This window comes from Chiloscyllium plagiosum, chromosome 17 (genome assembly GCF_004010195.1).
Source record: "Chiloscyllium plagiosum isolate BGI_BamShark_2017 chromosome 17, ASM401019v2, whole genome shotgun sequence".
Taxonomy (NCBI): Eukaryota; Metazoa; Chordata; class Chondrichthyes; order Orectolobiformes; family Hemiscylliidae; genus Chiloscyllium; species Chiloscyllium plagiosum.
This window is the reverse complement of record NC_057726.1, coordinates 1,666,587-1,692,733: the sequence shown is the minus strand read 5'-3', so window position 1 is coordinate 1,692,733 and position 26,147 is coordinate 1,666,587. Positions and strand designations below refer to the sequence as shown.

The following is a 26,147-nucleotide window of genomic DNA, read 5'->3' as shown; positions in this document are numbered from 1 at the left end:
CATAAATGCTATCCCTTACAATTCTCTCTAAGACTTTGCCCACAACAGAAGTGAGGCTCACCGGCCTATAGTTACTAGGGTTATCCCTACTCCCCTTTTTGAACAAGGGAAGAACATTTGCTATCCTCCAGTCTTCTGGCACTACTCCTGTAGACAAAGAGGACATAAAAATCAAGGCCAATGGCTCTGCAATCTCCTCCCTGGCTTCCCAGAGAATCCTAGGTTAAATGCCATCAGGCCCAGGGGACTTATCTATTTTCACCCTTTCCAGAATTAGGTTCTGTTCTGTCTTATGGTGATGGCCTGTTTCGTTACCGCGGTCCACTCCTGATTGGTTGTTTTTGAAATTAACGATTTTTGACGTACAATTCCTTGTCTGTACCTGTGTAATCTGTTGTGTGTGTCCGTAATCACACCCTACATTATCCTGAAACCATTTTGTCTGACTTTATTTTTTAAGAACATAAGAACATAAGTATTTAAGTGGAAATCAGGAGATGATTAAATGGCAGAAATTATAGTAAGCATGAGTTAATAGGAGGCAAATTGATGTATTAAAAAAATGAGACATATAGACACAGCGTGAGAATGGCTAAACATCTGGGGAACAAATTTAACTAAAACAGGAAAGATTAACAAAGCAAAAGCAAGCTCCAACAACCCCACACCCTAATAATAAAAGAAAGCAGGTTGACAACAAGGAGACAAACCATTCCCCCTGTATGTGTGCGCCATCCACCATTTTTCAAATTCCTAATTTATTGCCGTTTAATATCCTACAGTTAGGAAAAAAGGTTTCTTTGCTCATGTTGGCCCACCAATGTTATGCAAAAATGCTGCCTTTAAAAGTAATTTAGTCTGAATAGTCTAGTTTCATTCATTCAAGTTATGTTTATGCATGAAAAATGTGGAATTATTCAGCCTGACGTCGGTGGTGGGAAAGTTGCTGGAGAAGGTACTGAGGGATAAGATCTATTTATATTTAGAAAAGAATGGACTTATCAGTGATAGGCAACATAATTTTGTGCGGGGGAGACCGTGCCTTACCAAATTAATGGAGTTCTTTGAGGAAGTGACCAAGTTGATAGATGAAGGAAGGGCTGTTGATGTCATATACATGGACTTTAGTAAGGCGTTTGATAAGGTTCCCCATGGTAGACTAATGGAGAAGATGAAGTCATAGGGTGTTCTAGCTAGGTGGATAAAGAACTGGTTGAGCAACAGAAGACAGAGAGTAGTTGTTAAAGGGAGTTTCTCAAAATGGAGAAAGATTACCAGCGGTATTTCACACGGGTCAGTGTTGGGGCCACTGTTGTTTGTAATATATATAAGTGATCTGGAAGAGGGCACTTTTGGTATGATCAGCAAGTTTGCAGATGACACGAAGATTGGTGGAGTCGCAGAAAGCAAAAGGGACTGTCAGAGAATACAGGAGGATATAGATAGACTGGAGAGTTGGGTGGAAAAGTGACAGATGGTTTTCAATCCAGACAAATATGAGGTGATGCATTTAGGCAAGTCTAATTCTAGAGTGAATTATACAATGAACGGAAGAGCCTTGGGAAAAGTTGATGGGCAGAGAGATCTGGGCGTGCAGGTCCATTGTACCCTGAAGGTTGCTGCACAGGTGGATAGAGTGGTCAAGAAGGCATATAGTATACTTGCTTGGAGGGCCGAAGGGCCTGTTCCTGGGCTGTAAATTTTCTTTGTTTCTTTGTTCTTTATTCAATAGCTTGCATGAAGCAATGTCAATAACATGACAAAAAGAGAAGTTAACATTAAAAGTTTTGAATCGACAATTTCAGTTGTGCAGTGTAAATGGCAAGATTGTGTCCAGAATAATGATTCCTGTAGATTGAAAGGTAACAAATGTCACTCCGCTATTAAAGTAGAGAGCAGGAGAGAAAACCGGGAACTGCAACTGGCAGATTAGCCATGATCATACTGTATGTTGGAGTAGGTTGTGAGGGCCAAATGGCCTACTCTCTGCCTTTTCTCTGTTTCTGAGTGGAGTTTGCCATGAACAAGAGATTACCATCAGGTCACAAAAAGCTATTTGGCCTATCACACAAAATTAGTAATGTCGTGTATGTATTTCAGTACTAGCGTGACAAGAGGTATATAGGTCATTTGCCCCAAAGACAATGACATTTCTCTCAAATAGCCTGCTTGCCAAAAAAATCACTCTTCTCTCATACAGTGTGAATGTTGTTTTCTCTTTACTTTGGTATTTCTTGCAATTTGTCCTGATAAGTACAAGACAAAAAAAAATTGACAAAATTTTTATTTTATTTCTCAAAATGCTTACTCTGTAATGATAGTCTGCTTCTGTCCATTGTACTCTGAAGTTCTCGTATTGCCCTCCACGCCAGTACCGTTCAACTTCAGGTTCGTAGTAGGGAGTTATATAGGGGTCAGGCCTAAGGGTCAAGGAAAAAAGGGTCAAGCTTGTATACTCCAGTTTCCATTCTATCATAAATATCACAGGAGTGGTTATAAACGTAATTATAGCGAGGCGAATATGTTTGCTCTATTGTTACATGCAATTGCCTACCGATGACACTTTGCACATAGGACTAGCCAATGAATTCTCGCAGCCAGATACTGAGAGGTACAATAAAGGCTCAATTCCATCTTCATACAAATACTTTCTTATTTGGCGAGGTGTGGTAGTTGGATAATAAGCAGGGATGGGAATTCTGGCTGATAATTTCAAACTTATTTTACCATCACCACAAACTTATATTAAACAACAACAGTTCCATTTCATTCACTGAGTTGCAAAGAATACTGCTCTACTGAAATTTTTAAATGGTAGTTGTCAGGGGAGGCTGAGTCAGAACATGACTTCAATGTGACTAGATCATGATAAAAACAGAAGTTGCTGGAAAAGCTTAGCAGGTCTGGCAAATCAGAATACCGTTCAGAGGACAGATCGATAGACCTGAAATATTAACTCTGATTTCTCTTCATAGATGCTGCCAGACCTGCTGAGCTTTTCCAGGAACTTCTGCTTTTGTTTCTGATTTACAGCATCTGCATTTCTTTTGGTTTATATTTCGATCATGACAAGGTTGGGGGAACAGCCACCAACTGTTGAAACTGGGAACTCATTTCATTGTTACAGTTCATATCCAAACATTATTTTTATTCATTTGAGACATCTGTATCTCTGACTAGGCTTGCATTTATTGCTCACAGGGCTGTGGGTCTGGAGTCACATGTCGGCCAGACCAGGTAAGGATGGAAGATTCCTTCACTAAAGGACATTAGTGAACCAGATGGTTCACCAGTAAAACTCAGTATGTTTGGGTTATCTTTATTAAAAGACTCCATTAAGGGAGAGTGTTGCAGACACATATGGTCTTTTGTTTTTGTGTGAGCGTGCTTGATAGCCATGGCTTAGAAAGATCATTAATTTCTGAAGAATCAAGGATGATAGTGATTTGCAAAAAGCATATGACATTTACTTGTGATTCAGATCGTGTTTTTAAGCAGAAGGGCTGGAAGAATCTGGCTATGTGAACAAAAATAGAACTTTATAATCAAGATTGAAATAAGCATACCTATCAAACTGACATCCACTTTCAAATCAATGTCACTAATACTGACACTTTGACCGTGAAACTGGGCAGAAGGGAGATCAAGCTCTGCATGACCATTCGCTAATACAACTCCAACATTTTTGGATTAAAAGTAACTGAGGGGGTAAGAGAGTAAAAGGAATCATATCTTACTTAAAAGGAGATCATTAGGGTTAGGCTGGTGCTTAAAACCAAATCCCAGTTGTTAAAGATCTTTGGTCTTTAGTTACTCATAGACGTGAACATTAATTGCCCATTTGATATCATCGAGTGATTTGCTAAGCCAGCATTGGGAAGTGAAACATGTTACAGGTAAGATATTAGCATGGATAGAAGATTGTTTAACTAATAGAAAGCAAAAGTGGGGATAAATGGGTATTCTTCTGGCTGATGAACAGTGGCTAACTGTGTGCCTCAGGACTTAGTGATGGGACTGCAATTCTTGACAATTTCCATAGATGGTTCAGAATTGGGGTCCGAGTGAGGTGTGTCAAAGTTTGCAGATGACACTAGAATGAGAGAGATATAGGTAAGTTAATTGACTGGGCAAGGGTCTGACAGGTAGAATACAATGTTGATAAATGTGAGTTCATTCATTTTGGTCGGAATAATAGCAAAATGGACTAATTTTTAAATGGTGACAAATTGCAGCTTGCTGCTGTTCAGAGTCCCGGGTGTCCTTGTGCACAAATCACAAAGTTGGTTTGCAATGCAGATGGTAATTAAGGAGGTAAATGGAATATTGTACTTCATTGATAGAGGGACGGAGTTTAAAATTAGGGAGGTTATGCTACAGCTGTATACCTGGAGTACTGTGTACAGTTTGGTCTCCTTGAGAAAGGATGGACTGACACTGGAGGGATTGCAGAGGATGTTCACTCCGTTGATTTTCAAATTGAGGGGGTTGGCTTTTGAGGAGAGATTGTAGGATTATACTCATTGGAATTTAGAAGGATGAGCGGGCATCTTACAGGAACATCAAATTATGAAGGGAACACATAAGGTAGAAGCAGGGAGCGTGGGAAACTAGAATGGGGGCATAGTCTCAAAAGGAGCAGATCCACGACTGAATTGAGGAAGAACTACTTCAGTCAAAAACTTGAGAATCTGTGGGATTCCCTGCTAAGAACTTGAGGCTAGCTTGTTGACTGTTTTTAAGGCAATGGAAATAGATTTTTAAAAAGTAAAGAAATTAAGGGTTATGGTGAATGGGCGAGTTAGTGGAGCTGAGTCCATGAAAACACCAACCATGATCTTTGTGATTCACGAAGCAAGCTGGACAGGCCAGATTGTCCACTCCCGCTTGTACTTATTTTCTAATGTAACCACATTGCTATGGATCCGGAGTAACACATGGGCCAGTTTGCCTTCCTGACAGGAATTAGATCGGATTTTATGGCAATCTCAAAGCCACCATTACTGAAACTAGATATTGATTTCCCATTTATTTAAAACATTGCAAGCCCCCAATTACTGTGTTGGGTTTTGAACTTGCATCCCTATGCCATATCTCTCCTCATAAGCCAACCCTTTCAAAAATCAACGTAATGAACATCCTCTGCAATCCTCCAGTGCCAGTCCATCCTTTCTCAAGGAGACCAAAACTGTACACAGTACTCCAGGTATGACCTCATTTGCACTGTATACAGCTGTAGCATAACGTCCCTAATTTTAAACTCCGCCCCTCTAGCAATGAAGTACAATATTGTTTACAAGTCTCAGAACATAGCCACTAAGTGACTCCTCATTTGGAGCTTTCTTATAATCTAACATTCTGTGGGCCATGCGCACCACTGACTATGATCAATGTTCTCTCAACTGCTCTGGAGGCAGTTGTGAGCCATATTCTTGAATCATTGTAGTTAATGGTATTGGAACACCTACAGTGCTGTTCATGAGGGAGTTCAAATATCTTGAACCAGTGTTAGCAAAAAAGAAATGATATAGTTTCACGTTACGAGGGTATGGGGCTTAGAGGATAACTGACAGCATGTGCATGCTGTCCTCATCCTTCTCAATGTAGGTTTCGCAAGTTAGGAAAGTGCTGTTGAAGAAGCCTTGCTGAGTTGCTGTGGTGCATCTTGAATGTTATATACTGTTTACCAGTGATGAAGGGAATTTAAGATCGTGAATGAAAGTGCCATCAATTCCAATGTGTCGTTCCAATGGTATTGAACATCCTGAGTTTCGCTGAAGCTGCATGTAACCAGATAATTGGAAATTACACATCTGTGCTCAATATAAACAAGTTAGACTTGAACCAGGAAAGTTGATGAGTAAGTTTGCAAATCATATAGAATTGGTGGGTGGTAAATAGTGAGGATAGCCTTAGATTATGAAGATATGAATGGGCTGGTCAATGGTAAATGGAATTCCATGGCCTAGAGGCCTAAGTGAAGGGGGGATGGTCCCCATGCCCGGAACAGAGCAGGGACAGTTGGACTGGCGACTGGCGCAGGTGGTCAGTGGTTTGAGGGCTTGGTCAGATGATGTGTGGAAGAACCCTGCACTGATCTACTGCAAGCTCTTGCAGTAGAAAGACTGTAATATTTATCTTTTTAAACTTTATTTTTTATTTTTCTGACTTATACTATTAATCACTATAAGGTAAAGTAACATCTTGTTTTCTTTGTTCCTCTATTTAATATCTAAGATTTGTACCTAGGTAACTTGTACCCAAGACAGCGTCATGTGGGGCTGACATTATAAACTTTTCAGTATACTCCAGTACTTGATAACACGTGACAATAAACCTAATTCTAAAGATAAGTGTGAGGTAATGCACTTAAGCAGCACAAACAACACAAGGAAACACATGATGAACAATAGGTCTATCAGAAATACACAAGAATCAGGGCAATTTTGGTGTGTATGTCCACTGTTCCCTTAAGGTAGCAGGACAGATAGATAAAGTGATTAAGAACGCATATGGGGTGCTTACCTTTATTAGCCAACGTATAGAGTTTAAGAACAGAAAATTAACGCTGGAACTGTCAGAAAAGTTGGTTCAGCCATAGCTACAGTACTGTGTTCAGTTCTGGATACCACATTATAGAAGGGATGTCATAGTACTGGAGGGATTATAGAGGAGATTTATCAGGATGTTGCTGGGCTTGAAGCAGAGGTGTTTGAGGGGGTGGGACATGATTAAGATGTATAAAATAATGAGGGGTAGACTTTTTAAGAAGGGCAAAGGGGAAAAACCAGGGGACAAGAGATCAGTTACAAATACAGATCAACTGAATCCTTCGAAATTTTCAATTATCAGAGAGAGAAGGCATGCCTGACAAACCCCTCAGAATTGTTTTGAAGAGGTGACTGAGATAGTGGACAGGGGAATGTATATGGATGTTTATTATATGGACTTGAAGAGCACTTTTGATAAAATCCCACATAAGGGACTGTTAACTAAGAAAGCAGCCCATGGGAGTGAGGGCAAATTACTAAAATGGCTTGGAAATTGCTTCAGTGGCAAGCAACAGAACCTAGGGATATTGGGTAGGTACTCAAATTGTCAGAATGTGACATTGGTGTCCACAACGAATTATTCAGATTACTTACGATTGACTTAGAAAATAGCATAGAAAGTCATATACGAAAGAGACCTGGGGATTCAGGTGCACAGACCTTTAAAGTACTACAAAGAGGTGCAAAGATTAATCAAGGCAGCTAATGGAATATTGACTTTATAGCTAGAGGACTGGAATATAATGAAATAGGAGTTATGCTGCAGTTATACAAAACCCTTGTTAGACCTCACTTGGAATACTATGAATAGATCTGGGCATCACACCTTCGGAAGGATATACTGGCCTTGGAAAGCCTACATAATGTAGGTTTACAACAATGATACTGGGGCTTCAGGGATTAAATTATGGGGAAGATTACACAAATTAGGCCTGCTTTCTCTACAATTCATAAAATTAAGGGGTGATCTGATCGAAGTCTTCATGATAACAACAGGAAAAGACAGGGTAGATAAAGCTAAACTATTTCCACTGGTTGGACATTCCAGAACTACAGGGCACAGTTTAAAAATCAGGGTCAGACTGTTTAGGACAGATGTCAGAAAACACTTCTGCCCAGAAAGGATGATCAAGGTTTGGACCTCTCTTCCACAAAAGGTAATTGATGCTGGATCAGATGGCAACTTTAAATCAAAGTTAGATAAATGTTTACAGCAAAGGAATTAAAGGATACAGGCTGAAGGCAGGTATGGAGCTCGGCCACAAATTAGCCATCTCACTTAAGGGTGGAGCAGGGTCAAGTCATGCTCCTAGACAAAGAAGGACAATTCCCCCTTGGTAGAGAGATCAATGACTGGGGTGCATAAATTTACAATAAGGAGCAGGTGGTTTAGAGAGGATGTGAGGAAAGATATTTTTCACTTGAAGTAGTGGGAATCCGGAACATACTGCTGGTAAGGGTGATAGAGACAGAAACCCTGATAACATATAAGAAGTATTTAGACGTACTCTTGCAATACCAAAGATGGACAAGACTTTGGGCTAAGTGCTGAAAAATGGATTTAGAATAGTTAGATGATTGCTTTTGAACAGAGCAGACTTGATGGACTGAAGATCTTTTGTGCCATAAATCTCTATTACTATATACACCTGGCGTGTACCTTGTAGATACTAGAAAACCTTTGCGGCAGCCAGGAGGTAGACATTATGCATCCGTAATTCATAGCCTTTACTTTGATCTTGTAGCCATAGAATTTTCTTAAAAAACATATATACATTTCAAGAAGTCAGCTGTGATAAAATGCTCTCCCACCTTCTCTAGATGCATGCGACTCGTAGAACATTCAAGAAGTCCAACAACGGCAAGACAAAGCAGCCCACCTGATTGGCATGTCACCCACCATATTCAACATTCACCTCTTTCCAACACTACTGTAATGCCAAGAGGATACATTGCACCAACATAACCATGCTCCTATAACAACACCTTCCTAACCAGCGAACCCGATGACCTAGAAGGGGGTAGATGATTCACAGTAACGCCACACACTCCAAACATCATCATCCTGACTTGAAATTATATTGTAATTCCTTCATTGCCTGAGGTCAAAATCCTGGAACACTAACAGCACTATGGGAGTCCCCATACCATATGCTGCAGTGGTTTACAAAGGCTCTCCACCTTCTCCGAACTGACACTTCAGAACTACATACACCTCTTGTCAAGGTGTTCCAGTGCAATTACAACACCAGTACTTACCCAGCACTGCCCCCTCAAAATCCCTGCATTTTCCATGGCTAATCCACTTAGCCTGCACATCCCTGAACACTACGGGGCAATTTAGCATGGCCAATCTATCCAACCTGCATACCTTTGGACTGCGGGAGGAAACTGCAATACCCAGACAAAATGTATGCAGATTCAGGGAGAACATGTACATTCCATAGTCACCCAAGGCTGAAATTGAACCCAAGTACGAAATTGAACCCAAGTCCCTAGTGCTCTGCGGCAGCAGTACTATCCACAGTGCCACCATTTCACCCTATTCACAAAAAGGGAACAAATTCAACCTAGTCAATTACCAATGTAACAGCCTACTCTGAATCATTATCAATGACTGAATGGGATTTCAATGGTGCTATCAAGCAGCATTTACAAAAGGGATAACATGCACACTGATACTCAGTTTGTGTTGCACAATCCTGACCTCATCACATCCTTGGTCTAGACCTAGACAAGAGAGCTGATCTCCAGACAGGAAGTGAGAGTGACTGCCCTTAACAACAAGTAGCATTCGGTAGCATATAGTATCAAGAAACCTGAGAAAATTGCCCACTCTTTGAAGTCATACTCAGCACAAACTGAAGATGGTTGTGATTTTTGGAGGTCAGTCCTCTCAACTTCAGGAAATCTCTGGAAATCCTTAAGATGATGTTCTAGGCCCAATCATCTTCAGCTGGTTCATCAATGACCTTCCTCTCAGAAGGTCAGCAGTGGGGGTGTTTGCTGCTGATTGCATAATATTTAGTCTCACTTGTGATTCCTCAGAACTAAAGCAGCCCATGTCTAAATGCAGGCTTGAACTAACAAGTAATATTCATGCCACACAAATACCAGACAACCACTATCTCCATGAAGAGATAATCTAATCATCACTCCAATGTCCAATTCTATTACCATCAGTGAAACACCAACACCAACCCCCCCAATCAACATCCTGGGGGGTACCATTGACCAGAAACTGAATTGGAGAAGCCATACAAGTACTGTGGCTGCAACAAATGCCATAGGAATTCTGCAGAGACTAACTCATCGTCCTGTCTCCCTTATTGCAGTTCTCCATGCACAAGGCATATACTAGAAGTGTCATGGAGTACTCTCTCCAACAACTAGTTTGACACCAACCAGAATAAATTCAGCTTGCAGGGCTCATGTGGTGCAGTGGTAGTGTCCCGAATGAGGCATGGGCCTTGTGCCAAGTCCCTTCTGTGCCAGAGGTGTCAAAAATATCTCTGAACAGGTTAATGAGGAAACATCCAAAGCAGCCCACTTCATTGGTAACCCTTCTAACATATTCAAAATTTAACTCAAGGGCAGATGCTTGAGAACACATTCATCTGCAAGTTCCTCTCCAAACTAAACTTTATCCTTCATTCTCACTGGCTCAAAATCCTAGAACATCCTCCCTAACTGCACTGTCAATACACTTCAAAGAACTTTAGTGGTTCAAGAAAGCAGCTCACCACCATTTTCTCCAGGGCAATAGGAATGGGCAATAAATGATGGCCTAACTAGCCACATTCATATTCCATGAACCAATAAACAAATCAATGATAGTTTTACAGAGTATCTCTCAATCAATTTGTTACTTGAAGAGAAATTTTGCTAGCAGCTGTGGTGGAATTTGAATCACAGTCTCTACAGCATCACAGTCCCCAGGATTCCAAGAGACTTTTATTGGACTCAAAATGTTAATTCTTGCTTCTCTTTCCATAGATGCTGCCAAACCTGTTGAGTTTCTCCAGCATTTGCTTTTTTTTTTATTTCAGACTTTCAGGATTCCAAGTGTTTTTCTTTTGTCTCCAGAGCATTAGTCTGAGTTACTGATACTAATTAGCATTAGTCTGGATTAGTAACCCAGAGACAATAACACTACATTGTATCCCTTTGGGTACTCTTATTAAGTTTCTAATCAATAATGCTCCCTAGAATGCCAATGGTAGGGGTATCACTGGTGGTAATGACAATGAATGTCAAGGCAAGGTGGTTACAAATCCATCTTGGTCAGGGCAGACAGTGACTTGCATTTAAGTGTCAAGTAACATTTGTGGCACATATCATCCAAGGTACAAATGTCATTGAGGTTTTGCTATTTATGGCCAGTGATTACTTCAATGTGAGGAAATGCAGATGCAAATGAAGTTATCTAGAGGATGGGTTCTACCTATTTTCGAACCAACCTGTTTTGAGATGCTATTACTTCTCTGGAGCAGATGAGATTGGCTCAGAGGTAGGGACACTATCAAAGGTAGGTCCAGAGTTCTCGAAACTATTTTCTAGTAGTCCAGAATTTAGCACTAACTGGGAGTCAAGCTTCGAAAACAAGCATCAGCAGTATAGGTGATTTTGCATCACTAAATGTTTAAGCTAATTAATGCTCTCCAAGTGACTGTTGCTAACTGCACAAACCCACCTCAGAACTCACTCAACATTATAAAAAAAGTTGAACTCTCCCCTCAAAGTACCGCCTTGGAAGATAATCAGATCACACTCCCACTCTGCATCCCACCTTCCCAAGATGATAGTGTGAGCAAAACGTTTCCCTGATGCTTGGAAATTTTATATAGTTCATATTGAAGACGATCCCAAGGCAGACATCGATATTCATCAACAAACGGTCAACTCAGAATTACCTTAACTTTGCTCCAACATCGCTGCATCACTCTGCCTCATGTATTCCTGATGAAGGGCTTTTGCCTGAAACGTCGATTTTACTGCTCCTCGGATGCTGCCTGAACTGCTGTGCTTTTCCAGCACCACTCTAATCTAGAATCTGGTTGCCAGCATCTGCAGTCATTGTTTTTACCTACTCTGCCTCATGTTCACAGGGAACCAATTCTTCCAGCCTTCTCTTCCCTTTGTTTCATTGAAACAAAAACAGGTATTAAAATTAGCAATGGTATTCATGCAAAGCTCCAGCTCAGGCAGGGTGCACGGGCTTACCAGTAAATTTATAAATGAAAGAATTAACAACCGTAAAGAACACACTGAACAGTCCTTACCCGTAACTGATTGCCTCTCTGTACTCCAAGTCGCTGGTGCATTTGAAGGAAAGTACAAGAAGGGTTTATTTGGCTTGCCATTTTAAACTAATTCACGTTTCCAACAGAAGCTGAAGCCCAAAAACAGTTAACAGCCTTTAAAAGCTATTACCTTGAATGACTGTAACCAAATTCCATCCTCTATTTTTTCCAACTGAAACATAGAACAAGTTGGCACTTGTTTGTGACCAATAACTGAAAGCAGCATCTAAACCTACCTAACTCAACAAATGGATAAGTGCACATCATAGAAACACCTCAATAAGCAAAACCTTCTTCCAAGAGCTCTCCAGAATAATATATTAGTTGTGCCATTAACATTTATGCCAAAATACTCAAAACAGAAGGATCACATTCAAAGTTCCAACTTTAGAAATACTGATGTCCATAATGCAAAAGGGAGCAATATTCAAACAAGTTTCTTTTGCATGAAAATATCATAAAGGTACTCTTGAGGTCTCATCCTGAAAAATTTGATTCTGTTGGAGGACTTTGGATACAAATGTATCTTGCTTACTAGCTTTCCCATTACAAATTTACTGGGAAAACAGGTGATGGGAAGATTGTATGCTGCCTCAACACTCAATACAGAGTTGGAGGTCCCCTGACATATGAGAGGAGTGATGGTGGATGGAGTCAGCAGTGAGTACATTGAAGCGTGTTGAGCCAGAAGAATCAGAGGCAAATGGCAGTTCTGATCTGATTCAGAAAGAAACACAATTTCTTATCAGAAAAAGAAACCTTGATTCAGTCATCAACTTTCACCCTCAGGGAGCATCAAGGATATTTGGTTCAACCACCTCCATGGCTGCTGGGATTGCATAACTCAACACACATCAAGGAGAGATCTGCAGTCCTGTAGTTGGGCACAGCTTGGAAATACTCCAGACAGTGCACATAAACATGTAGCCAACTGATAAAATGAGGGCAGGAACAAAATTCAGCAACTATTTTAATGCATGAGAAGGTAGAATTACATTTTTTTTTGAATGAGAAAACTGAAGCTTCTGAACTCATTCAAATGACATGATAAATGGTGTTGGAACTAGCTAAAGCTGAGTGTCAATTGATCTGCACAATATTAAGTTAGTATAACATCTCCTTAACTTGATGCAATATACAGAATACTGACTGGTGCAAACTGGGATTTCTCCCAAGGAGGGAAATATTTTGCTGTCAAGACACTAGAAAAATTTGGCAAACAGGAAGTAGATTAGGATTTGGTGCTGCTTCTGGCCAGCATCAAAATGCTGAACAGTTTATGCTGAGTTACCATTTACTGACTTGTTGCTCAACTATGAATGTTTCTACAAATCACACAAATGCCCGTAATACTTTCCATTTGGTTAAGAAGAATTACGAAAGAGGTTTACCAAAGTGAAGTCATATCAATGACTGATGCTCCAATTGATGAAGTTACAGCCCCAGCCTATGCACTTTGGCAATCAGGTCTATCAAACACAACTATCTCATCCACTTATGTTTACACTGCTCACTCAATGAATTACAATGTTTGAATTTTACACACTTAAAAGGACTGATCTTTGTGCAATTACTGTATTTATGGATGAATCCCAAATCACAAAGTCAAGATACATTAGTATCAGCAATTTTGAGATATCTGGGTCACAGTTGCAATAGAGATGCAAATTTTACGTGTTCTCAGAGAAAGAGTCTGAGAACATTTTGTACACCTGTAAGAGAACATAGCATCCACCTCAAATTTAGTCTCCTTCAGTCAATATTTTCAGAAAACAAAGATCCTAAATGAGCTATTAGTTCTGAGCCTAGCCAAGTGAGACAGCATGAGCAGATTATCAGAAGATTAGATAGGGTGGACAGGGAGAGCCTTTTTCCAAGTATGGTGACAGCGAGCACGAGGGGGCATAGCTTTAAATTGAGGAGTGATAGATGTAGGAAAGATGTCAGAGGTAGTTTCTTTACTCAGAGAGTAGTAAGGGTATAGAATGCTTTGCCTGCAACGGTAGTAGATTCGCCAACTTTAAGTACATTTAAGTCGTCATTGGACAGGCATATGGACGTACATGGAATAGTGTAGGTTAGATGGGCTTCAGATTGATATGACAGGTCGGCGCAACATCAAGGGTCGAAGGGCCTGTACTGCGCTGTAATGTTCAATGTTCGATTATGCTCGTTGTCCTGCTCATTAGCCAGATTGCACTACACATTTATTTTGATCAGCTACTGTCAGCATGGTGGCTCAGTGGTTAGGACTGCTGCCACACAGCGTCAGGGACCCAGGTTCGATTCCAACCACGGGCGACTATCTGTGTGGAGTTTGCACATTCTCCCTGTGTCGGTGTGGGTTTCCTCCAGTTTCCTCCCACTGTCCGAAGATGTGCAGGTTAGGTGGTCATGCTAAATTGCCCACAGTGTTCATGGATGTGTGGTCTAGGTGCATTAGTCAGGGGTAAATATAGGGTAGGTTACCTTTCGGACGGTTGGCATGGACTTTCGGGGCTGAAGGGCCACACTAGGGATTCTATGATTCTATGTCAGTACGGAAACTAGCATCTGTGCCTTTTAATGCTCACCCGGGTTCTCTGATGTCTCTTGCAACACGATAATTCCAGTCCCGATAAAAATCATTTTCCTTGTCAAAATCATCATCGCCAATGGTGACATTGAACCGTTTCTCCTCAAAGTCTGGTTCTTGTTCCTTCCTGATGGTGGCTTTTTTCAGCATCTAAAAGTAAAAGCATGAAAGACTGAGAACAAATCCAAACATCAATTCAGCAAATAATCAATTATCTTTGCTGCACTTCTCTCCTTACTTGCTATTCAAAACCAGGTATCACCTGGACTCACTGTGACTATCAATAAAGAAGTAACCAGTAGCCTCATACATTACATTTGATGTTTTGAAAGTGATATGTTGAACTCCAGCTGAAATGGTTTGAGTCAACTGATTCCAAAAAGATGGAACAAGGAAAAGTCACTCGACCAAGCCAAACACATATGAAAATCTTCACTTTAAACTGTGGCTTAGTGAATAACATGCTCACCTTGGTCAAAAGGTTATAGTTTCAAATCATCATTCAGACAGACATTCCAGTGCACTACAGGGGATTCAGCGATGTGCACTGGGCAAGGCAACACTATTCTGGTAATAGGGTGGCAGACAAGTGCATGTTGGGCTGGGGGAAGGATTGACTACCTTTTGGTGAGAATAGTCAATTAGTGCTTGAAATTTGAAGCAAGTTACTGTTCACCTCTTTTGCATGTCGTAAGCCTCTTTCCCATGCACTCTCTGCTGGAGGTTCCAAGGGAATGGGTGGCATCAATTCATCAATCACTGGAGCACCCTGGTTCGGAAAGAGAGAATCCTTTGCGTAAACAATATTGTCACAGCTTAAACTTTATACAGAATTATATAATTGGAATCTTAATCCTCAGCAGCCACAGGCAGATACAGCAGGCCTCACAATAAAGTCTCCAAATAAAGGATATTGGCTGCCATCTACTGGTAGCGCTGGGTCTGCAGGTGGTAGCAATGTTGTGAACCTGAATTATTCCATACACAATAATTAAAAATAACACATTCTTCATCAAGTAGCCACACACGTTCACCTCAGAGAATGATGGCAGAGTGGCCATGTCAGTGTACTAGCAACCGAAAGACCAGGAAATGTTCAGGAAACTCATGTTCAAATCCAGGGCTTGGATTCATTACTCATGTTGACACTCTGATGTACCCAGGGAGTGTCTTTCCAGGTGATAAAGTGAACCTGGGCACTCTCACGTGGACACATAAGGCCCAAAATAGACTGAAAGAAGAGAAGTCTCTTGACTCTTCCCAGCCCCCCTCATTCCAACATTACTGGATATGCTTTTAGCTGTAAGATACAGGTGAAGCAACACACTATTCTGCCCTCTAGTCAATAAGATCATTAAGGAGAGAAAGGGCAATAGGAATATATTCAAGAGGGAAACCAGGAGGGCAAAAGGGGGTGCATGAGATAGCCTTGGAAAATAAAGTTAGGGAGTATCTAAATAGATTCTACTAATATGTTAAGGACAAAAGAGTAACTAGGGCGAGAATTGGGTCCCTTAAAGATCAACAAGGTCCTCTATGTGGAACTGCAGGAGATGGATAAAATACTAAAGGAATATTTTTGCATTAGTTTTTACTGTGGAGAAGGAAATAGAAGCTAGAGAACTTGGAGAAATAAACAGTGATAGCTTGTTAAGTGGCGAAATTACAGAGGTAGCGGTGCTGAACATGTTAAAACACATAAATCCCTGGGACCTTTGTGGGAAGCTCCGGAAGTGATTGATGGGCCCCTTCCTGAGATATTTGTATCATCAACAGCCATAGATGAGGTGCAGAAAGACTGGAAGTTGGCTAAGGTCGTGTCATTATTTAAGAAAGGTGGTAAGGAAAAGCCAGAGAAATATAGACCAGTCAGCATGACATCAATTGAGGGTAAGTTGTGAGAGGAGACTCCAAGTGATAGGATTTACATGTAATGGGAAAGGCAAGCGCTGAATAGGGATAGTCAACATGACTTTGTGTAGGAAATCATGTCTTATTAACCAGAGTTATTTTTAAAAAGAGTGATAAAGAAGATTGAGGATAGCAAAGCAGTGGATGAAGTCTTGGACTTCAGTAAGGTGTTCGACAAGCTTCCGCATGGTAGACTGGTTAGCAAGTTTAGATCACATGGGACCCAAAGAGGGCTAGCTATTTGAAAACAAAATTGGCTTGAAGGTAGGAGACAGAGGGTGGTTGTGAAGGGTCGATTTCTGGTCTGGAGGCCTGTAACCAGTGGTGTACACAAGGGTCGCTGCTGGGCCTACTGTTTTTTGTCATGTATACAAATGATTTGGTTGCGAAAGTAGGACGTATAGTTAGAAAGTTTACAGATTACACCAAAATTGGTGGTTTAGTGGACAACAAAGAGGGTTATCTCAGAGTACAACAGGAACTTGATTACATGGGCCAAAGAGTAGCAGTTGGAGTTTAGCTTAGATGAACGTGAGGTGTTGTATTTTGGAAAAGCAAATCAGAGCAGGATGTATACACTTAATAAAAGATTCTGGGTATTGTTGCCACACAAAGAGACCTTGGGGTGTAGTTTCATAGTTGCTTGAAAGCAGAGTCTCAGGTAGACAAGAAATCATCTGGTACACTTGCCTTTATTGGTGAGTGCATTGAGAATGGGCATTGGACAGTCAAGTTGCAGCAGTACAGGACTTTGGTTACTCCAATTTTCAAATACTGCGTTCAATTCTGGTCTCCTTGCGACATGAAAAATGTTGTGAAATTTGAAAGGGTTCAGAAAATATTGACAAGGATGTTGCCGGGGTTGGAGGGTTCAAGCTATAGGGAGAGGCTGAATAGGCTGGGTCTATTTTCCCTGGAGCATCAGAGGTTGAGGGGTGACCTTATAAAGGTTGATAAAATCATAAGATGCACGGTTAGGGTGAATAGCCAAGGTCTTTTTCCCAGACGAGGGTAGTCGAAACCTAGAGGTCATAGGTTTAAGGTGGGAGGCAAAAGATGTAAAAGGGACCTAAGGGGCAACATTTTCACACAGAGAGTACAGTGTGTATGGAATGAGCTGCCAGAGGTGGTGGTGGTGAAGGTGAGTAGGATTACAACATTTAAAAGGTGTCTGGATGGTACATGAATAGGAAGGGTTTAGAGGGATATGAGCTAATGCTGGCAAATGGGACACGATTTATTTCGGATATCTGGTCATTACTGACAAGTTGGACTGACGATTATTTTCAAACTTCAATCTCCTAGCAACAAAGCTCAAAACTCCATTTTGCCTTTTCAATTACTTCCTGGACCTACATCTAACTTTCCTGAGCTGTAAAACCCTAGAATTCCACCTGGCTCAAATCTCAACTCCTCTTTCGTTTCAACTCCTCCTTGTCCTCAACTCTATATGTTATAATAATCAATCTACCTCCTCTTTAAATACTTTAAATGATCTAACCTACATAATCCTCTAGGATAGGGTATTCCAGACATTCACTACCCTCTGGGGGAAGAAATTCTTTTGAACCTCAGTGGTAAATGAGTGTCCCTTTATGCTGGAGCTATGTTCCCTAATCCAAGACTCCATTAGTGGAGACATCTGTTCAACATCTACCTTGTAAAACTGTTATGAAGGTGTAGGTGTATACTGTATCTTTAAGAGAGGGTGGAAGCTGGCACGGACCGAGAGAGGCACAGAGTGTGCTGAAAAATTTTAAAATGTAACATTTGGTTGTGATACAAATAGCTGAAGCTGCATTGCTACATTAAACAACAAATTCGAATTTGGCTAATCCAGTTTAAATTATGCCCCAAGACACCAAAATCTAATCGCGTTTCAGTTCTACAGTTTTGGATTATATCAAACCAATGAGGTGGTCTGATGTTTTGCAGTATATAAAATCTGGCATTTTGAACAGTTATCCAGAATGGCAAAGAGCATCAACGAAAATACAGCTTGCACAGTCTCTCTCTGAAAGGTATCTTTTCATAAGGAATTTGTGAAGCAGAAGACCGAAAAAAAGACCCAAGAAAGTACATATGATGATATCAAGAGAAAAGCGACAACTGGCTGGTTTTGAAATGTGATTTTTTTTTGTTAAACTTAATCGAGGGTTTTAGGAGATCAGTATAGTGTTGTAGAGTGGGAGGTTGATAAATTGATAAAATGAAGTGACACAGTCTCTGCAGAAGACAAATCCAGTGTTTTCCTTGGGAAAATGGGTGACCTAGACATAATGTTTTTGCAAGCTATATCAGAGATGGTTGGTGTTTAACGTTCTCGTGTTTCTTGGAGTTTTTTCTTTACATAGAGGGATTTTTGTAGTTCTTTGTCACTCATACTTTAACAAATTACTAGGCGAGGTGAGCTTTTCCGTGGGTCTGGTTCAAATTGGCAGAAGGGTTTACCCAGTGTCGCTACAAAACCCTTTCAATAATCTTGTGTATTTCACTCACAACACACCTCATTCTTTTAAACGCTAATGAATAAAGGTCTAACTTACTTAGCTGCTCTTGATAGCATTTTTAAAAATTCACTCCTAGAATGAGGTTATTGCCCATCCCTAATTGCACAGCATGTTGCTACATTAAACTCCATTTGTCAACTTCTTATCCACTCACTCAATCTAAAATCCTTATGTCCTCATCACAACATGCTCCCCACCTACTTTTGTAAAGTCAGCAAAATTGGATACATTGCACTCTGCCCCCACTCTATGATGTTAAGATAAATCCTAAATAATTGAGGATCTCTGACTGATTCGTGTGGTACACCACTTGTTACATATTTCCAACCTGAAAAGATCCATTATCCCAACTGCCTTGTGGATTTTAACTAGTCCTCAACTCATGCTAACATATTACTCCCAATACCATGAGCTCTTACTTTGTGCAATAGCCTTTTATATGGCACCTTATCAAACGCTTTCAGGAAATCTAAAGACACAGCATCCACTGGTTCCCCTTTATCAACTCTGCTGATTATATCCTCAAAGAATTCTAGCAAATTTGTCAAAAAGATTTCCCTTTCATAAAATTGTGTCGACTTGATTTGATTGCGCTAAGCTGTTCTAAGTGCTGCTATTTCTTCCTTAATGGACACTACCTCTTTTCCCCATATAGATGTTAGGTTAACTTGCCTATACAGAACAACCTTGATTATCTGAACATCAATTATCCAAATTTTGGATTATCCAAACAAGATCTCAAGGTGCAATAAAAACGCTGTCCATTATCCGAACAATCAGTTATCTGAACTTTCAGTTATCCAAACAAAATAATTCCCGTCCGTCTCGTTCAAATAATCGAGGTTGCTCTGTAATTTCTTGTTTTCTGTCTCCCTTCTTTCTTGGAAAGGCTGTCACATTAAATATTTTCCAGTCTGCTAGATCCCTTCCAGAATCAAGTAAATTCTGGGACATTTCAGCCAATGTATTCACTATCTCTCCAGCCACTTCCTTTAAAGCCCTTGGATCCCTTCATGTTCCAGAATAACTCCAATCTCAAAATCTCATAACCTTAATCTCCTTTCCTAATATCTCCTCAAAGCCCATCACAATGTCCAAAATCACTCCAAATATTCCTGCTTTCAAAAAACATAATTTTTATCTGATGACTTATTATAAAAGCCAGGGGATGACTTTTCTAATTAAACGCTATGTGAAAATAAATTATGATTTATTAAAGTTGTACATATGAGTACAATCATGTCAAAATGTTACACTAATCTTTGTACTCTGTAATTCAATGCAACTGAATTACAGGTGCAATTGCAAAGTGCTCAGAAATTAATAAGATTTATGGTGTTTGACTGCAGCTATTTTGGCTCAACAGGGTCGCCTGCAGGTAGCTACCATTAACTGCAGTGCTTTGTTTGGCTTGATGGCAGTTGAACGTGGTTTGGAATCACTCCATCGTACCCCAGGAGTGTGAACCTTGGCTTACAGAAATTTGAGGTGTAAATATTCACTTGAACAGTGTGAAGTTCAGCAAACACAAACTGCACTGCTTCTGAAAAAAAAAATTGGTCTTGAGATGTAATTATCGCTGGCTAGTGTAGAACTAATGCCCATCCACAGTTTCTCTGGAGGCGGCTGTGGTCAGACACCTTTTTGAATGCTGCAGTGCTGGTGGTGTAGGGTTACCCAGAGTGCTGTGAGGAAGACAGCTCCGTGATTTAGGGAATTTGGCAGTGAAGGAATGGTGATATATTTCTAAGTCAGGATGGTGTGTGGCTAGGAGGGGAAAATACAAGGGTGGCATTCCCAGGCAGCTGCTGCCCTTGTCCTTCCAGATGAAAGTGGTCATGGGTTTGGACAGTTGTGACTGGAAGACCTTTGATGAGTTACTGCAGTGTACCTTGTAGATGATACAGACTGCTGCAACAATGAAGGGAGTGAACATTGAAGGTGGATGGGGTACCAAACAAGAGGACTGTTTTATCCTGAATAGTTTGACTGTGCAGTAGATATTTTCTAATCAACCTGTTCAGAGATGTTATCCCATCTCTATGGTGCAGACAGGTCTTGAACTCAGGCTTTCTAGCTCAGAGGTAAGAAAGCACCGACCGATGTACAGAGAGATCTTGGCTTACAAGTCCATAATTCCCTGAAAGTGGCCATGCAAATACATAAGGTGGTAAAGACAGCACATGGCATGCTTGCTTTTATTGGATGGGGTACGGAGCACATGAGTTAGGATGTCATGTTGCAGCTTTATAAGATTTTGGATAGGCCATACTTAGAAAATTGCTTTAATTCTGCTTGCTACATTACAGGAAGGATGTGGAGTGGGTGCAGAATATGTTTCCCAGGATGGTGCCTGTATTTTAGGGTATAAGGTATATGGAGAGGCTAGAAAAACATGGATTGTTCTCTCTGGAATGGTGAAAGCTGAGGGGACATTTGATAGAATTCTATAAAATTATGAGATGCCCAGAAACGGTTGATGGTCAGAATCTTTTTCCCCAGAGTTGAAATGTCTAATACTAGGGGGCAGGCATTTAATATGAGAGCGGCAAAGTTCAAAGGTGATGTGATGGCCAGGCTTTTCACAGAGTGGTAGGAATCTGGAATGCGCTGCAGGGGTGGTGGTGGAGGCAGATTTGATAGAGGTATTTAAGGGACTTTTAGATAAGCACATGAATTTGCAGGTGATACAGGAATATGGACCAAGAGAAGGCTGAAGGGATTAATTTAATTTGGCGTCATGTTCGACACAACATCATGGGCTGAAGGGTCCATTCCTGTTCCATTCCCGCAATACCAGCTGCTAGACTGTGACTGCTGCCATGACGTTTTGACTTTGTAGTTCAGTCAGTGGTCGTCTACCAAATCACTCTTGGCGATAGATGCTCAATTTTCCCACTGAGTACATTCTGTGCTATTGCCATCTTCAGCAATTCTTCAAACTGGTGTTCAACATGTGGTAGTAATGACTCATCAATCGGGCATGGAAAGAAGGAGACAATTAGCAGGATATTTTGTTTGATCTGATGCATAACACTTTGCAGGTCCAGAGTTAAAATTGGAGGCTCCCAGAGGAAGTCTCTCCCAACTGTGTACCGCAGTCCCATTACCTCAGGTGAATATTTTGCAGATTTATACACAAACTCTCAATTCCTCAGAGAGGAGTTTTCTCTTTTTCGTCGATTTTGTTGAAATTTAGAAATATACAGAAAAAACCTTTTGCACCACAAATGTTATGAGATAGGGATATGACCAAACAAGTTAAATTCAAAATTTATTATTCAGGATTCTGGGATATTTGAGAGATCACATACTGTCATTCCATTTGAATTTTCTCAGAGAACCAATGGCTCATGTTATTGCACTGGACTGGAGCAAAGAACAAAAAATGAACAAATGACCAGTATAGCACAGGAACAGGCCCTTCAGCTCTCCAAGCATGTGCCAATGATCATGCCCTAACTAAACTAAAAAAATAAACTTTCTGCCCTTCTTCGGTCTGTATCCCTCTATTGCCTCCCCCATTCATGTGACCAACCAGATGGCTCTAAAATGTTGCAAATGTGCCTGCTGCCACCACCTCTTCTGGCAGTGCATTCCAGGATCCTACCACTCTGAGTGAAAAACTTCCCTCAAACTTTCCCCCTCTCACTGTGAACCTGTGCATCCTTGTAAGTGAAACTTCAACTCTGGGGAAAAAGCCCCTGACGATCTAAGGAGCAGGAGAGTTGACTTTGGCCAAAAGCCCTTATTCCTGGTGAAGGACTTTTGCCCAAAACGTCGACTCTCCTTATTCCTGGTGAAGGACTTTTGCCCAAAACGTCGACTCTCCTGCTCCTCAGATGCTGCCTGACCTGCTGTGCTTTCCCAGCACCATACTCTTTGATCTCCAGCATCTGCAGTTCTCATTTTCGCCTCTTACTATCTACCCTATCTATGCCTCTCACAATATTACAGACCTTGATCTGGACTATTATCAGCTGCCATATTTCCAGTGAAAACAATCCTAGTCTTTTTAACCTTTCTTCATGGCCATTGCCTTCAAGACCAGGCAACATCCTGGTGAACCTTCTCTACACTCTCTCCAAAACTTCCACATCCTTCTGGTTGTGTGGTGACCAAATCTGCACACAATACTCCAAATGCAGCCTGACAAGGGTTTTGCAAAGCTGCAACATAGCTTGCTAACTCTTGTATTCCATGCCCTAGCCGATGAAGGAATGCTGCATGCCTTCTTAATCATCTTGGTCACCTGTGTTGCCACTTTTAGGGAAATGTGGACCTGCACATTCAGATCCTTGTATGTTGGCGTTTCCAAGGGTTCTGCCATTTGTTGAATAATTCACACCTAAATTTGATTATCCAAAATGCATCATCTCACATTTGTCTGGATTAAATCCACCTGCCATTTCTGTGCCCAACTCACCAATCTATCTATATCCTGTTGGATGCTTTCACAATCATCGGCATTATCAGAAACTCCACCAATCTTCATGCCATCTGAAAACTTACTAATCAGACCACCCACATTTTCCTCCTGATCATTTATTTATACACTACAAACAACAGAGGAACATCACTAGTTTCCAGTCTACTTTCTGAAAAGCATCCTTCCACTGCTACTTTGTCTTCTATAACCAAGCCAATTTTGTATCAATCTAGTCAGCCCATCCCGAATCTCATGTGATTTTAGTTTTTAAACCAATCTGCCATGTGAGACTTTATCAAATGCTTCACTATAGTCCACATAAACTACATTCACAGCTCTTTACTCATCAATTATCTTTGCCATCTCTTCAAAAAATTCAATCAGGCTGGTGAGGCATGACTTCCTCCGTACAAAACCATGCGGCCTGTCACGAACTCGTCCATTTTCTTCCAAATGTGCTTATACCTTGTCCCTCAGTATCTTCTCAAGGGCTTTGTCAGTTTGTAGCTGCCTAACAATCCACATGAGGATTTCAACCAATTGAATTGAACTTGAACTGAATTTATTATCATGTGTACCAAGGCACAGTGTCAAAAACTTAACAAAAAGTGCTTGATCTTTTTTCCTTTCAGTCCTCTCTCAAAAAGTCCTCCTCCAACAAGAAATTTCTGAGTTGAGGAAGCTCTTGATGGCACTAAAACTTTACAAATGTATGACTAGACTACAAAGCATTTAAGTGAGATTTATAAACTTAGCTTAAATCAGTACTTACCAAAACATGTGTTTCCTGGAAAGAAAACAGAAAATCATATCATTAAAAAGAGAGCCTTTAACATTTAATTTTAAAAGTTCTGCCTAATTTCTGGATTGTTGATTAGAGAGATTTTACTTGATTAACAGTCATGCTTTAATTACTTAATGCCTTATCTCTTCTCTGAAAGCAAGTTTTCTTCAGATTACTTACTGCCTGATCAAATGCTTAGACCCACTGGTAACAGCCTTTTGTCTCTGTAACCGAGGGCTACTGAGATGTATACTATGGAGATCACAAAATCCCAACAATGTGGAAGCATGCCATTCACACCGAACCTCCAAAGAGCATCCCACCCATAACCACTCCTTCCACGAGTTTGCTCAAGTTCTCATCAGTTGTTTTTACAGATATTCGTACAAGAACAAATTTAGAGCTCGTCAACTGATCAAGCAACACTATCTTTTACAATCTTTTCCATATCTTCAATCTAACCTCCAAACTCATGATAAAATTAGTAAATCAGATGGATCACAGAAATGGTAGAACTGCCAGAGCTGCATGTCCCATTTTAGACAAGCAGTGAAGGACAGAACAGGAGCACAATCATTGTATAATACGTTTCCATTTACAGAAACATACATGACAAAATGTATCTTTAAACCAGTTGCAGTACGTTCCCATTTCTCGGAACACAAATACATCTTCAAGCAATGCCAACAAATAGAATTAATCAAATTAAGAGACACGTCAGACATCCTGGAAAATACTGCAATCTCAGATATCTGCCAGCCTGACATTGAGTGGTTTCCATTTCTGCTTACTTAAGGTTTGATTTGATTTATTGTAGTCACATGCGCCTAGATACAGTAAAAAGCGTTGTTTTGCGAGGAATACAGGAACATCATTGCAACCAAGCACAGACAGATCATCAGATGCTTAGACAGTGCGAGGCATTGGAGATGTAAAAAGCAAGATCAACATTATTTGAAGTTACAGAAGTCCATTCAGCAGTCTAATAATAGCTGGGAAGAAGCTGCTCTCGAACCTGTTGGTGCATGCCTTCAAGCTTCTCTACCGCCTGAGGGAAGATAGAGGTTGAAAGACAGCATTACAAGGGTGGGAGGGATCTTTGATAATGTTGACAGCCTTTTTGTGGCAATGAGAAATGTGAATGAAGTCCATGGATGGAGGCTTGGCTTCTGTGATGGACTGGACTATGTACACAACTTGCTGTAGTTTCTTACAGTCAGATCTCTGTCAGATGTGTGTGTTTGAAGGATGTGATATCACTGCAACTGACTTCCAGTTTTTATTATATGGGTTATCAGTATTCCATGATGTTGCTACTGGGTACGATTTTCTTTAGAATCTTCCATTAAGAAATTTTCACAGGATTAGTATAGCCCACAAGGTTATATTGCTCAGAAATATTTAATTGTCCATTTAAAATGTTAGTTGTATTGTTGAACTGGGAGTTCAGACATTAGTGCTGTCTCAGTGTAGATTGTGAGTGGACCAGTTGTACTTGACAGGATGCAGAGCTGGGCTGAGAAATGGCAGGTGGAGTCCAACCTGGATAAATGCGAAGTGGTGCATTTTGGAAGAGTGAACTTGAAGACTGAATATAGGATTAAAGACAGGTAGTGTGGAGGAACAGAGGGATTTTGGTGTTCAAGTGCACAGATCTCTCAAAGTTGTCACCCAAGTGGATAGGGTTGTTAAGAAAGCATATGGTGTTTTGGCTTTCATTAACAGGGGGATCGAGGTTAAGAGCCACGAGGTTTTGCTGTAGCTACAAAACCCTGGTGAGACCACACATGGAATATTATGTCCAGTTCTGGTCGCCCTGTTAGAGGAAAGATGTGGAGGCTTTGGACAGAGTGCAAAGAAGGTTTACCAGGATGCTGCCTGGACTGGAGGGTTTGTCTTACAAGGAGAGGTTGATTGAGCTCAGAATTCTCTCTCTGGAGAGGAGGAGGAAGAGAGGGGACTTGATTGAGTGTACAAGATAATGAGAGGCATGGATAAAGTCAATAGCCAGAGACTTTTCCCCATGGCAGGATTGACTGCCATGAGGGGTCATAGTTTTAAGATATCAGGAGGAAGGTATAGAG

At 40.7% G+C, this 26,147-nt stretch overlaps 1 protein-coding gene across 1 annotated transcript in view; it reads right to left on the bottom strand.

Moving 5' to 3' along the window:
* The window catches only part of zc3h18 (zinc finger CCCH-type containing 18), a 222,396-nt gene that overhangs the window by 142,917 nt on the left and 53,332 nt on the right, over nucleotides 1–26,147 (bottom strand). The window contains exons 5-9 of the mRNA XM_043707500.1: nucleotides 24,052–24,066; nucleotides 15,106–15,198; nucleotides 14,428–14,579; nucleotides 11,834–11,866; nucleotides 2,309–2,420 (exon numbers count right to left, since the gene is read on the bottom strand). Coding sequence (XP_043563435.1) covers nucleotides 2,309–2,420; nucleotides 11,834–11,866; nucleotides 14,428–14,579; nucleotides 15,106–15,198; nucleotides 24,052–24,066 — 405 coding nt within the window. The remainder of the gene's footprint in view (nucleotides 1–2,308; nucleotides 2,421–11,833; nucleotides 11,867–14,427; nucleotides 14,580–15,105; nucleotides 15,199–24,051; nucleotides 24,067–26,147) is intronic.